The sequence below is a fragment of the Hyla sarda genome, chromosome 5, assembly GCF_029499605.1.
Source record: "Hyla sarda isolate aHylSar1 chromosome 5, aHylSar1.hap1, whole genome shotgun sequence".
NCBI lineage: Eukaryota > Metazoa > Chordata > Amphibia > Anura > Hylidae > Hyla > Hyla sarda.
Genome location: NC_079193.1, coordinates 283,274,291 through 283,288,881, shown reverse-complemented (window position 1 = coordinate 283,288,881; position 14,591 = coordinate 283,274,291). Strand labels below are relative to the sequence as shown.

At 42.3% G+C, this 14,591-nt stretch overlaps 1 protein-coding gene across 4 annotated transcripts in view; it reads right to left on the bottom strand.

Moving 5' to 3' along the window:
- LOC130274057 (chloride channel protein C-like) overlaps positions 1-14,591 on the bottom strand; it is a 245,721-nt gene that overhangs the window by 185,760 nt on the left and 45,370 nt on the right. For all 4 annotated transcript variants that reach the window (XR_008844224.1, XM_056521886.1, XM_056521885.1 and 1 more), the window contains exons 8-10: positions 7,549-7,792; positions 5,485-5,679; positions 2,969-3,060 (exon numbers count right to left, since the gene is read on the bottom strand). Coding sequence is in view for 3 of the 4 variants with exons in the window: in XM_056521886.1 (XP_056377861.1) it covers positions 2,969-3,060; positions 5,485-5,679; positions 7,549-7,792 (531 nt within the window). In the remaining variant the exon portion in view is untranslated. The remainder of the gene's footprint in view (positions 1-2,968; positions 3,061-5,484; positions 5,680-7,548; positions 7,793-14,591) is intronic.

Below are 14,591 nucleotides of genomic sequence, written 5' to 3'. Positions count from 1 at the left end.
GGACTCATTGCTGGCCACTTTAGAACTCTCCAGCACTTTGTTGCCATCCATTTCTGGGTGCTTTTTGAAGTATGTTTGGGGTCATTGTCCTGCTGGAAGACCCAAGATTTCGGACGCAAACAAAGATTTCTGACACTGGGCTGTACAGTGTGACCCAAAATCTGTTGGTAATCCTCAGATTTCATGATGCCTTGCACACATTCAAGGCACCAGTGCCAGCAGCAGCAAAACAATCCCGAAACATCATTAAACCTTTACCATATTTCACTATAGGTACTGTGTTCTTTTCTTTGTAGGCCTCATTCCGTTTTTGGTAAACAGTAGAATGATGTGCTTTACCAAAAAGTAGTCTTGCTTTTTTATGTCTCTTTTTTTAATGTCTTTTTTATGTGTCAGCAATGGGGTCCTCCTGGGTCTCCTACCATAGTGTTTCATTTTATTTAAATGTTGACGGATAGTTTGCGCTGACACTGATGCTCCCTGAGCCTGCAGGACAGCTTGAATATCTTTGGAACTTGTTTGGGGCTGCTTATCCACCATCTGCACAATCCTACGTTGACACCTTTCATAAATTTTTCTCTTCCGTCCAGGCCCAGGGAGATTAGCTACAGTGCCATGGGTTGCAAACTTCTTGATAATGTTGCGCACTGTGGACAAAGGCAAATCTAGATTTCTGGAGATGGACTTGTAACCTTGAGATTGTTGATATTTTTCAACAATTTTGGTTCTCAAGTCCTCAGACAGTTCTCTTCTCCTCTTTCTGTTGTCCATGCCTAGTGTGGCACACAGACACACAATGCAAAGATTAAGTGAACTTCTATCCTTTTTATCTGCTTTCTGGTGAGATTTTTATATTGCCCACACCTGTTACTTGCCCCAGGTGAGTTTAAAGGAGCATCACATGCTTGAAACAATGTTATTTTTCCACAATTTTGAAAGGGTGCCAATAATTTTGTCCAGCCCATTTTTGGAGTCTGATGTAACATTATGTCCAATATGCTTTTTTTTCTCCCTTTTTTGGATTAGTTCCAATACACACAAAGGGAATAAACATGTGTATAGCAAAACATGTATTACTACAATCCTTTTCTGTGAGAAATACTTCATTTTCTAGAAATATTTCAGGGGTGCCAACATTTACAGCCATGATGGTATATATCAACTTGCTCCAGAAAGTTAAACAGATTTGTAAATTACTTCTATAAAAAAAATCTTAATCCTTTCAGTATTTATGAGCTGCTGAGGTTGAGTTATTTTCTGTCTAAGTGCTCTCTGATGACACCTGTCTTGGGAACTGTCCAGAGGAGAAGAAAATCCCCATAGCAAACCTCTTCTACTCTGTGCATTTCCTGAGACAGAGGTGTCAGCAGAGAGCACTGTTGCCAGACAGAAAAGAACAACTCAACTTCAGCAGCTAATAATTATTGGAAGGACTAAGATTTTTTAATACTAGTAATTTACAAATGTGTTTAACTTTCTGGAGCCAGTTGATATAAAAAAATAAAATAAAAAGTTTTTTCCTGGAATACCCATTTAAATAAATTCAAAGTAAATTAAATTAAAATTACATAAAAAATCTCTTTATTCTCTTCGATTTTGACACCATATGGTCTCCCTGCTGCCACATCGACGCTCTGCAGCAGTGATTCTAATAGCGATGCCTGTAACCTTAATGTAATACTGAATAACAGTATTATTTCACTAACACAGCATACTCCCTATGCATGTTAGGACAAGGCAAAGTGCTCTACACCCCTTTTGAGGCTCTCTGTAGGCCAGAAATAGCCGTTTTTAATAGCGATTCGCCGCAAATAAATTCGGTCCGAAACTAAAAATCAGCCAAATCTAATTTTTCAAAAGTTCACTCATCACTAGTGTCCTCTCTTCTGTCTTCTCTGGTCTGTGCTGCACTGCGCGATTAAGTCACTCATGTGCACAGAGGCTGGACGCTCGGGCCTCTTGTTGGCATATCGCAGGTAGCCAGAAGAGAGATTGACAGTGCAAGGAGCCTATGGCTCTTTGCTCTGTCAATCAGCTGAGTACCACAATTAATTATAGGCGCTTCTGTAAGACACACTTATAGTTAAACGAGTCCTGGACCGGCCAGCCGTGCAGGCTACATGGCCCTGCTACAAAGCACCCGGGCCCAATGCATCATACTGCAGCTCAGCAAATTGCTGGCAGAGGTGGGACGTAGTTGAGCTACAGTATTACACACTGGGCCTGGATGCTTCCATAGACAGCAGTCACGATGCAGCTTCTGGAAGACGATTGCTGCATGGAACTGGAGCAGAACACCGAAGGCACTGCAGGAGCACTGGAGTTTTTCTTTTTTTATGTATCCAACACAAAGGCCATAATTAGAAAAAAAAAAACTACCACCTGAGTTCTCCTTTAATGGTATATACTGGGAAATTAAGCCAATATATTGTGTGCAAAAACAAAAGTAAAAGCAGCTATCAGCGCTCGAAAAAGCTGCAGGGGGATACTTCAAATTGAATTATTTAAACATCAAAGGCAAAAAAAAAAATGGAAATATACACCATAAGTCTCATCCTACGGTGGCCAGTAATGAGGTTTTCTTTGCTTAGGTCCAACTAAGATTTAATAAAAAATGTTACATTATTAATCTGATACTGTATGACCAGCACTTTACTCATAGACTTAAACCAATTGATGTTCATTTCGGAGCAAACACTAAAAATTATACTAGATGTATATTATTGTCAAAAGCAGTCAAATAGTGCCCACTAGTGTTATATTTTATATTGCACATGTTTTACTGACCTGAAGGAAATGATCAGCAGCAGTCATATGAATAGTAATCACTACTGCAAATTTAGGTGTTCTAGCACAGATTTAGTGTAAAAGTTTATCATTGTAAGAACATTACATGCACAAGAAGTTTATATTTGAGCTTTTACTGTCATAGAAGAATATTTATAGCTAAATAAAGGTACATACTTACTCATGAGATGAGTTTGTAATATGGAACGAGGTTGGATCTGGAGTACATGAGAAGAGATATGGCAGATAGACTGTAATAGTAATAGTTACTACCTGGAATGAAAGATAGAGGTCTTAAAGTAGATTGTACTATGTACCTTACAATCATGTGGCAAAACCACAGTAACCATCAGGTGAAAGTTTTAGCTTTCAGTCTTTCGTTTACATTTCCATTACTGTTTATGCTTTCCTTGTATTTTTGGCTTGTTCTCTTTTGTGGCATTGTTAGGCTTCTTTCACACTATAAAAATACCTCTGTTTTAAACACCCGTTATAAAAACCCTGGAAATTAGCCGTTAAACAGCCGTTAGAAAATACCACTATAGTCTATGGGATTTTAATAATAACGGCCGTTATTAATAATGGCTGTTATTTTGTGACGGACGATAATAACGGGAGAAATAGTACATGCACTATTTCTTCCGTTCATTCCCCTGTCACAAAATAATGGCCGTTATAAGTAACAGGCGATAACGGGTTAAAACGGCTATTGGAAAACAGAAGCACGGGCTATGCTATCGACAACCATGCAGTGGATAACTGTGCCAAAGCAACCTGATGGTGGATATGAAAAAAACATTAAAATTTAAAAAAATAAAAAAATTCAGGAAACTCTTACTACCCTGTGAAAAGCTTAGCTGTGATACAACTGTGTGCATCTGCCAACTATCAACTGTGTTAAAGATGTCCAGTGAAAAGAATGTATCCCCTCCCGAACAGGGTCCCGGGTAGGCCCCGGCTCTGCTAATGTGAGTTTCATTCCCAGCAAGTCAGAAATTTTATTTTGCTGGACATCTTCTTCAAATCAGGCAAAACATAACAAGGACCAGACAAAGAGAGGATTCAACCTTTTGAAACACATAGTCCAATAATAAAATACTTCATTATTTTGAAACCTGTCTGTTAATGGTTAATGTACTGGCCAAGCATGTCTCCAGACCTAAACCCTATTGAGCATCTGTGGGGCACCCTCAAACAGACGGTGGGGGAGCGCAGGGGCTTCAACATCCACCAGTTTTGTGATGTTGTCATAGAGAAGTAGAAGAGGACTCCAGTGGCACCCTGTGAAGTTCTGGTGAACTCCATGCCCCAGAAGCTTAAAGCATTGCTGGAAAATAATGGTGGCCACACAAAATATTGACACTTTGGGCCCAATTTGAACACCCCAACTTAGGGGTGAACTAATTTTTGTTGCCATGGTTTGAACATTAAAGGGGTACTCCACTGTAAAAATGTTATCCCCCCTAGATCACGGGGGTCCTGCCACTGGGAACCCCCGCGATCTCCACCGCGAGCACCCCAGTCAATCGGTGTACAGAGTGAACTCTACTCCATGTCCGATGACTGGCGATGACGGCCACTGCGCCCCCTCCAATCACCTATATGGGAAGAGGCGTGACGGCTATGACCTGGCTGTCACGCCCCCACCCCCAGACATGAATGGAGGGGGCGTGGTGTGACGTCCCGAACTGGGAAGTTGCAAGATTCCATGTTCTGGACACCATCACTGCCGGCTCGGAGATCGCGGGGGTCTCGCCGCTGGGATAGGGGATAAGATATTTAGAGCGGCGTACCCCTTTAATGGCTGTATGTTAAGTTAATTTGAAAATACAGCAACATTAAGCATTATCATATGAAATGATATAATAAAATATTTACTAAAATAAGAGGTGTACTCATTTATGTGAGATACTGCAAGTATTACTGCACAGTGCCCACTAAAGTTAAAGGAGAACTCCAGACCATAAAAATTGTCCCCCATAGTGCCGGCAGTAAAAAAATAAAGATGTACATACCTTCCTCCGCTCCCCCGGGGCCTCTGATAACCTGCTCCGGTTTCCGCCGCGATCCACTTCCTGGTTGCCGTTGGTCGGATGAATCAGCCAATCACCAGCCGCAGTGAAGTCCGGCTCGGCCGGCGATAGACTGAGCGGCAGTGTGAGAACACTTCAGGACACAAAATTCTTCACTACAGCGGCACCTGCGGCCGGGGCCGAAAACATCACACTGCCGCTCAGCCTATCGCCGGCCGAGTCGGACTGCGCTGCGGCTGGTGATTGGCTGATTCATCCGACCACCGGCAACCAGGAAGTGGATTGCGGCGGAGACCGGAGCCGGTTACCGGAGGCCCCGGGGGAGTGTACATCTATATTTTTTTACTGCTGGCACTATGGGGGGACAATTTTTATGGTCTGGAGTTCTCCTTTAACATGTTGTCTGTGTAATAAATGGACTGGCCAAGTCCTCTAAAGAGAAATATATATGCTTTGTATACCTAGATTCTGGTTAATATATGAGACTTCTGGGGACTCCTATCAATTATCTTCCAACTAATTGTGGAATATTGTGATTTTCTACATTAGACAACCCCTTTTACATTTGCCTTACTTTTAACTTTTTACACACACTATACACATACATATATATATATATATATATATATATATATATATATATTAGGTATCTTATTCAACTTACCAATATTAAGCAAGTGTCAAGGATCTTGCTTAGCTGTCTTAAAAGTTTGATAGAAATTGAATTAAATATCTTCATACGTAATTTATTGATCTTCACATTCAGAAACACAAACAGAGCACCCAGTAAGCCACCAATAATGCCAAGGATAATACTGGGGATAAAGGCCAAAACACTCATATCCAGTAGGTTTTTCACCTTCAGATAAACAAAAGAAAAGACAGTTAATTTAGGGACAATACTCCTGTGTAATGTTACATCATAGATCTGCAACCTTCCTTACTTTATATATGCTTTGAAGACAATTACTACAAGACAGATGTTAACTTTTTTTTATTAAACAATACTTTATAACTAGTCTGCTGCCTGCACATAGAAGTATCAATATTTTCATGTATTTATAATATCAATATTTATTTATTATATCAATATACTCAGTTTTTCAGTTTCCCATATTGATAAACAAACATAACTAACCACAAATGCCAATACAGAGATCCATCTATTATGCTTTTTCTAACAAAGCTTGTAACCACGACATGAAGGCAGATACACATGATGTTATGATGGCTGATTGATTCTCTGAATGGGTTATACACACATATGAAAGAACCCAACATACAGCACAAGACCATACAGTTAAAGGGAATACATCCTCAGGACCTTAAAGGGAACCTGTCTATTACTTACATGCTGCCAGATCATAAGGCATTGGGGTGGTTCCCTGTAACTTCTGCCTGTTCTACGAGCCTTAAAGGGGTACTCCAGCGGAAAACTATTTTTTTTTTTTAAGATCAACTGCTACCAGAAAGTTCAACGTTTTTGTAAATTACTTCTATTTAAAAATCTTAATCCTTCCAGAATTATCAGATGCTGTCTACTACAGAGGAAGTTCTTTTCTTTTTGAATTTCTTTTCTGTCTGACCACAGTGCTCTCTGCTGACACCTCTGTCCATGTCAGGAACTGTCCACAGCAGGAAAGGTTTGCTATGGGGATTTGCTCCTGCTCTGGACAGTTCTTGGCAGAGAGCTCTGTGGTCAGACAGAAAAGAAATTAGAAAAGAAAAGAACTTTCTCTGTAGTATACAGCAGCTGATAAGTACTGGAAGGATTAAGATTTTTTAATAGAAGTAATTTACAAATCTGTTTAACTTTCTGGCGCCTGTTAATTAAAAAATAAATATTGTTTTCCACCCCTTTAAATGATAGATCGCTTCCTATACACCAAAAAGGAAGACATCTATCAATCATAGCTGGTGAGGCAGTGAAAACCACTGGGGACAGACCCTATGACTTGTGGTTCAGGAAACATGGAGGTGGTGACAGATTCCCTTTAAGTGAGAAAATGTATAAGATGCTCTTTAAGAAACACAGCAGTAGGTGTTATTTATAAATCAACGGGATGTGCCTCTCAGCCTGACTGGGTAGATGATCTTACTTAGGCTAGGTTTCCGCACAGGTCTTTTTCTTGCATTTTTTGGAAAACTATCATAGCAGTTTTTGAGCCAAAGCCAGAAGTGGATACACCAGGAAGGAGAAGTATAAATTCTTCCTCTATATTTCCCATTTTTAGCTTTGATTCAAAATCTGCAGTAACAGTTTACCTCATTGAAATTTTTTAGCTGAAATTCTTTTTTTGTGGTAAATTTAAAGCAGAACTACAACGTCCTATTGGATATCTTCTCGCCTAATTGATATGTCAATTCTTCAGATGATATTTAGATCAGCATAAGAAATTTACAGAAATCTTACTGAAATTGATGGGGGCAGATTCCAGGGGCGATATGACTGAATTAGAGAACATGCAGGGATTCTCCCTGAAATGACTCAGTGTACACATACCATAATGCGACTATAGACAATGAGAGCAAGAGCATTCTATAGAGTGTACAGGGGCAACAGGGTAAATAGTCAGATCATTACTGAGTACTCCAGCATTCCTTATAGGGGTGTTCTGGCTGGGACATTTGTAGGGATACTCTTGCTAAGACCTATGGTTGCACTTTTACTGAAACTTGGGAGTACAACGACTTAAACTTTTATCTGAATTGTATAGTCAATACATACCCAGAATAGGATCCTTTGCTCTGCTTTGAAAAAACCAAAATAGCCTTGATATTCAAATCCCCCAAATGAAGAAGAGAGAACCTCAGTAGTAAATGTTGCTATTAGACAGCAAAAGAATGTTTGCCAGGCCAGCTTAATGTCCCAGAAAGATGCCACCTCCTCTAGAGCAAAGAGAAGCCCACCAACGGGAGCACGAAATACAGAAGCGATGCCAGCTGCTGCACCAGCTGTAGTAAATTGCCGCCTGTGGAATGAAACAAAGCTTGTAAGTTTTAACAGTGACTATGTATGTGGGATGGGATTCAGGATCTGGGACCCCACTGTAAATGTTTGGACATGGTTCTTTGGTACAGACAACTTCTACTCTTTTTTTATTTTCTAAAAAGGCAAACATGCTTGACAGTTACATCAGTTACACAGACAACAGTCCCTTTATCAGAAGACATACTGTATGTTCTCAACAATTGTGTATCATCTTCAAGGGCTTTGCAACATGCCACAAGGCCTCTGAAGGTATATTTCATCTCCTCTACCTGTTGGGAGCAACAGTGCAGCTCCAGACAAACATGTAGCCTACATGTAGTCAGTCCAAGTGTACAGTTCTTTGCACAAGACAGCCTCCTTGCGGGGTAACACTTTTAATGGTCACTATCATTTATAAGAATAAAAATAGAGAAAAGGAAACATAGCCGCACATCCACAATTTGTAATTTGATCTACTTGCTTCTCAGCATAAATTCAAACACTAACAGGTTGTTAGTATACATTTTGATCAAAAAGTACAAGCCCACTAGCCATGTCAAGGCCACCTAGTCAGAGTGGGTCCCTAACCTAACACTGGTGTAGTGCCGGGCGGCGACCACTGCCTCCGAGATACCATGCCCACAGGGGGAACGACCCAGTGGCCGGGCAGCCCCACTGCTGCCCGACCAAGCCTGGGTGGATGTAAGGAGGAAACCCTTATGCAGTCTCCTGCTAATTAAAAATGCTTGGGCCGAATGGGTGGAGTGGAGTGCTGGCCATGGAAGAAGGGAGAGACTACAAATGTACAACACAAATAGAGAAGCATAGCCACACATCTACCATATGAATTTTGATCTACTTGCTTCTCAGCATAATTAAAAAACTAACAGGTTGTTAGTATACATTTTGATCAAAAAGTACAAGCCCATTCGCCACGTCAAGGCCACCAAACCCAACATTGGCATAGTGCCGGGCGTTGGCCACCACTACCGCAACACAATGCCCACATGGGGAGCGACCCAGTGGCCATGCAGCCCAGCTGCTGACCAAGCCCCTGGCTTCGGGCCACACCACCCCACAGACAAAGCATAACAGTAACAATGACTGCTGCAGTGCAACCACACCAATGTGAATACCTATCAAGTGCTCCCTGCCAGAGTGCTGGGAGAATGCTAGGAGGAAACCCTTATGCAGTCTCCTGCTAACTAAAAATGCCTGGGCGGAATGGGTGGAGCAGAGTGCTGACTATGAAGGAGGGGACAGACTACAATGGTAAAACAAAAACAGAGAAAAAAAACACAGCCGCACATCCACAATTTGTATTTTGATCTACTTGCTTCTCAGCATAAATTCAAACACTAATAGGTTGTTGTTACGCCAAGCGCTCCGGGTCCCTGTTCCTCCCCGTAGCGCTCGCGGCGTTCACCTCCATGCAGCGCCCCTGTCAGACCCGCTGATTAGTCTCACCGGCGGGGATGCGACCCACGTAGCGGGACGCACCCGCGTAGCGGGACGCACCCGCGTAGCGGCTCGCATCCCAATCCCCTCACCTGTCCTCCGTCGGCTCAGTCCCGGCACGCACGGTCCCGCTCCCTAGGGCACGCGCGCGCCGGCTTTCTGAGATTTAAAGGGCCAGTGCGCCATTGATTGGCGCCTGGCCCAATCAGTACTCACACCTGTGGCCTCATTTTAAAAAGCTACTTCCCCTTCCTAGCATTGCCGGATCTTGTTGCCTCAGTGCCAGTGAAAGCATTTCTTGTGTATGTTCCAAGCCAGTGTTCCAGACCCTCTGCCGTTGCCCCTGACTACGATCCTTGCTGCCTGCCCTGACCTTCTGCTACCTCCGACCTTGCTCTTGCCTAATCCCTTGTACCGCGCCTGTCTCAGCCGTCAGTTGGGGTTGAGTCGCTATCGGGTGGAACGACCTGGGGGTTACCTGCCGCTGCAAGTCCATCCCGCTTTGCGGCGGGATCTGGTGAAAACCAGTAACCCCTTAGACTCCGTTCCCCTGGTACGGCCCACGTCATCACCCCACTGACACAGAGGATCCAACACCAGTATCCTCACAGTATACCCATCCGAATCCTGACAGTTGTTAGTATACATTTTGATCAAAAAGTACAAGCCCACTAGCCATGTCAAGGCCACCTATTTAGAGTGTGTCCCCAACCCAACAATGGTATAGGGCCGAGCGGCGGCCATCACCACCGCAACACCATGCCCACAGTGGGAGCAACCAAGTGGCCAGGCAGCCCAACTGCTGACCAAGCCCCTGGCTTCGGGCCACACCACCCAACAGACAAAGCAAAACAGTAACAATGACCGCTGCAGTGCAACCACACCAATGTGAATACCTACCAAGTGCTCCCTGCAAGAGTGCTGGGAGAATGCTAGGAGGAAACCCTTATGCAGTCTCCTGCTAATTAAAAACACCTGGGCCGAATGGGTGGAGCAGAGTGCTGGCTATAAAAGAGGGGACAGACTACAATTGTAAAACAAAAATAGAGAAAAAGAAACACAGCCGCACATCCACAATTTGTATTTTGATCTGCTTGGTCGTTCAGGTCGTTCCCCCTGTGGGCATGGTGTCTCGGAGGCAGTGGTCGCCGCCCAGCGCTACGCCAGTGTTACGTTAGGGACCCACTCTGACTAGATGGCCTTGACGTGGCGAGTGGGCTTGTACTTTTTGATCAAAATGTATACTAACAACCTGTTAGTTTTTTTAAATTATGCTGAGAAGCAAGTATATTAAAATACAAATGGTAGATGTGCGGCTAAGCTTCTCTATTTGTGTTGTACATTTGTAGTCTCTCCCTTCTTCCATGGCCAGCACTCCACCCATTCGGCCCTGGCGTTTTTAATTAGCAGGAGACTGCATAAGGGTTTCCTCCATACATTCTCCCAGCCCTTTGTTAGGGAGCACACGGTAGGTGTTCACACTGGTGCGTTTCTATGTGGCGGCCATTGTTTCTGTGATGCTTTGTCTGTGGGGTGGTGCGGCCCAAAGCCAGGGGCTTGGTCGGGCAGCAGTGGGGCTGTCTGGCCACTGGGTCGTTCTCCCTGTGGGCATGGTGTCTCGGAGGCAGTGGTCGCCGCCCGGCGCTACACCAGTGTTAGGTTAGGGACCCACTCTGACTAGGTGGCCTTGACGTGGCGAGTGGGCTTGTACTTTTTGATCAAAATGTATACTAACAACCTGTTAGTTTTTTTTTATTATGCTAAGCAAGTAGATCAAAATGCAAATGGTGGATGTGCGGCTATGTTTCTCTATTTGTGTTTGTCATTCATAAGAACTTTCCTCCATCTAACCATGTGATTTCTAACATGTTCATAAATAATTTATCATTTAATAAAAATGACTCCATATCCCCCCAAAAAAGCTCTGAAGTATTGGTCACTAGATGACCTGAGAATGTGGGAAAGGAAAGTAAGTAAGTTTGGCCTTGCATCTCCTCCTCCTGGTGACCTAACTCTTATGTATGTGATCAAAGCAATGTGTTGGTGTCTGCACAGTGGTAACATATAGACGCTACAGACTATGGGCAGCACCCCTGCGAGTTGCAGGGTTGTTTGTCATGCTCTGACATGGTCACTCTGGTCAATAGGAAGTGTTATTAGCCAGGCCAATTAGCTCAGGCCCTGGCAAGCACACCTCCCAGATATTTAAATCCCTGCAGTGTGATCAAGTTTGGCTTATGATTGCAGCTCTCCTGTCTTACTAGATTTTGTATTCCTATTTGTCCTGCCTGAGCTCTGACCATTTTGGCTTGTTTTCTGACTTCTCTTCTGCCTGCCTTGTAGTCCATCTGGTCTGACCCTTGCTTGCCTTTGACTATGCCATCTGCCTAATGTTTTGTACCTCTGCTCCTTTCTGGTTTTGACTATGGTCTGCCTGACTTCGCTCTATTCGTCTGTTTGTCAGTTTTTTGCATAACTGTTTTATGCTCCCTGGTCTGTTGCATTGTTAACTCTTTGTGCCCTGACCTGTTCCTTGTTTTTGGTTTTGATGTGTCCCTCACTTATCCAGTAGGGACTGTAGTCTAGTTGGGGGTCCGTCACTTAGTGTGGATAATCAAATAGGCAGCTCAGGGCTGCACTATTTCCTGCCCAATGTGACAGCAAAGTGGAAGACATTTTAAAAGATCTCATCCACATGATGCAGAAAATGACAGACATTTGAATGGTGACAGACACCCTGGCAGTAAGAGAACAAACCCTATTTCTATTCACAGGGCTCCATCAGGTACCAGTGGTGTCTCTCATGTGATGGATCCTACGAAGTAACAATTGATTGGCCGCTCAGCACATAGCGGCTGTGGGGCTGTCACTACATAGTAAAGAAGAAGGTGGTGAAATACTGCATACAGTAATTGATGCTGTTTCGCAACACATCACAGTAAAGTACATAAAATCTGATACTGTACATGCCACAAGCATCAGTAAGTGCAAAACTGCTTGTGGCTTTTGCAATAATTGTAGCTTATTGATGGGGCCATTTATGGGGTTGCTTTTTGCATGTTTTTTATCATTTTCATCGGTACTATTTCATAATTTCAGACTTTTTCATCAATTTTTTAATATTTTTTCTAGGATGTAATTCTGTACAAGATCAATAACTATATTTTATTAGTATGGAGAATTACACACATGATGATATGTTCATTTAAAGGGGTTATCCACCATAAAGGTGATTTTAGTACGTACCTGCCAGACAGTAATGGACATGCTTAGGAAGGATCTGTGCTTGTCTTGGGGCTAAATGGCTATGTTGTGAGATTACCATAATACTGTGGCTAGCTTTTTGTAAACTGGTATTTCCTGCTTGAGTTTTCTTCTTTTTTTTTTTACTACAAATCCCACAATTCCCTCCCTTCTACACATCAGCCACCCCACCCATTGAAACATAAATGAGCTGCATCCATTCAAAAGACCTGTGGTTTTCAATCAGGGTCGCCTTCAGCTGTTGCATTAGTTGCAGATTGATCTCTCTCCCACCAAGCGATCCCTCCACCCATTGAAGCAGACAGGCTCCCTGTCATCAGCTGACTAGTGAGTCAAGTCTTGGCCACATTGCAGCCTTGGAAAAATCTGAGACAACATTCATTTTTTATGCTGTTAAAAATAAATACTGGGGTGAAAATCACAGAAGAATTGTGAGAAAACCGTCACACACCGGTACAGACACTATATTATGAATTACACTAACGTTACATCCCCTGTAGCATAGTCAAATAAAAAAAATTCCTGGAATACCCCTTTAAATTTAACATATGTTAAGTAAGCTTAAAGGGATACTCCAGTGAAAACAAAAAAATCGAATCAACTGGTGCCAGAAAGTTAAATAGAATTGTGAATTTCTTCTATTAAAAAAACTCTCAATCCTTCCAGTACTTATCAGATGCTGTTTGCTAAAGAGGAAGTTGAGTAGTTTTTCTGTCTGACCACAGTGCTCTCTACTGCCTCGTCTGTCTTTGCCAAGAACTGTCCGGAGCAGGAGAGGTTTGTTATGGGGAATGCTCCTACTCTGGACAGTTCCTGACACAGACAGACGTGTCAGCAGAGAGCACTGTGGTCAGACAGATAAAACAACTACTCATCTTCCTCTGGAGCATACAGCAGCTGATAAGTACTGGAAGGATTAAGATTTTTAATATAAGTAATTTACAAATCTGTTTATAACATACTGTAGCTGTAAAAACTCTGTCCCTCTGTCCGTGTCAGGAACTGTCAGGGGCATGAGCACATTACTATCACAAACCTCTCCTGCTCTGGACACTTCCTAACACGGACAGAGGTGTCAGCAGAGAGCACTGTGGTAACATAGTAACATAGTTCATAAGGTCAAAAAAAGACCAGAGTCCATCAAGTTCAACCTATAATCCTAATGAGTCCCTACTGAGTTGATATAGATCTAGAATCCAAAACCTATAATGATATTATTCTCCAAAAATGCATCCAGATCCCTTTTAACCCCTTAAGGACCGGAGGTTTTTCCGTTTTTGCATTTTCGTTTTTTGCTCCTTGCCTTTAAAAAATCATAACTCTTTCAAATTTACACCTAAAAATCCATATGATGGCTTATTTTTTGCGCCACCAATTCTACTTTGTAATGACGTCAGTCATTTTGCCCAAAAATCTACGGTGAAGCGGGAAAAAAAATCATTGTGCGACAAAATTGAAAAAAAAAACGCTGTTTTGTAACTTTTGGGGGCTTCCGTTTCTACGTAGTACATTTTTCGGTAAAAATGACACCTCATATGTATTCTGTAGGTCCATACGATTAAAATGATACCCTACTTATATAGGTTTGATTTTGTCGGACTTCTGGAAAAAATCATAACTACATGCAGGAAAATTAATACGTTTAAAATTGTCATCTTCTGACCCCTATAACTTTTTTATTTTTCCGTGTATGGGGCGGTATGAGGGCTCATTTTTTGCGCCGTGATCTGAAGTTTTTAACGGTACCATTTTTGCATTGATAGGACTTATTGATCACTTTTTATTCATTTTTAAATGATAGAAAAAGTGACCAAAAATGCACTATTTTGGACTTTGGAATTTTTTTGCGCGCACGCCATTGACCGAGCGGTTTAATTAATGATATATTTTTATAATTCGGACATTTCCGCACGCGGTGATACCACATATGTTTATTTTTATTTTTATTTACACTGTGTTTTTTTTTTTATTGGAAAAGGGGGGTGATTCAAACTTTTAATAGGGGAGGAGTTAAATGATCTTTATTCACTTTTTTTTTTCACTTTTTTTTTGCGGTGCCATAGACCGCCGCCGCCACC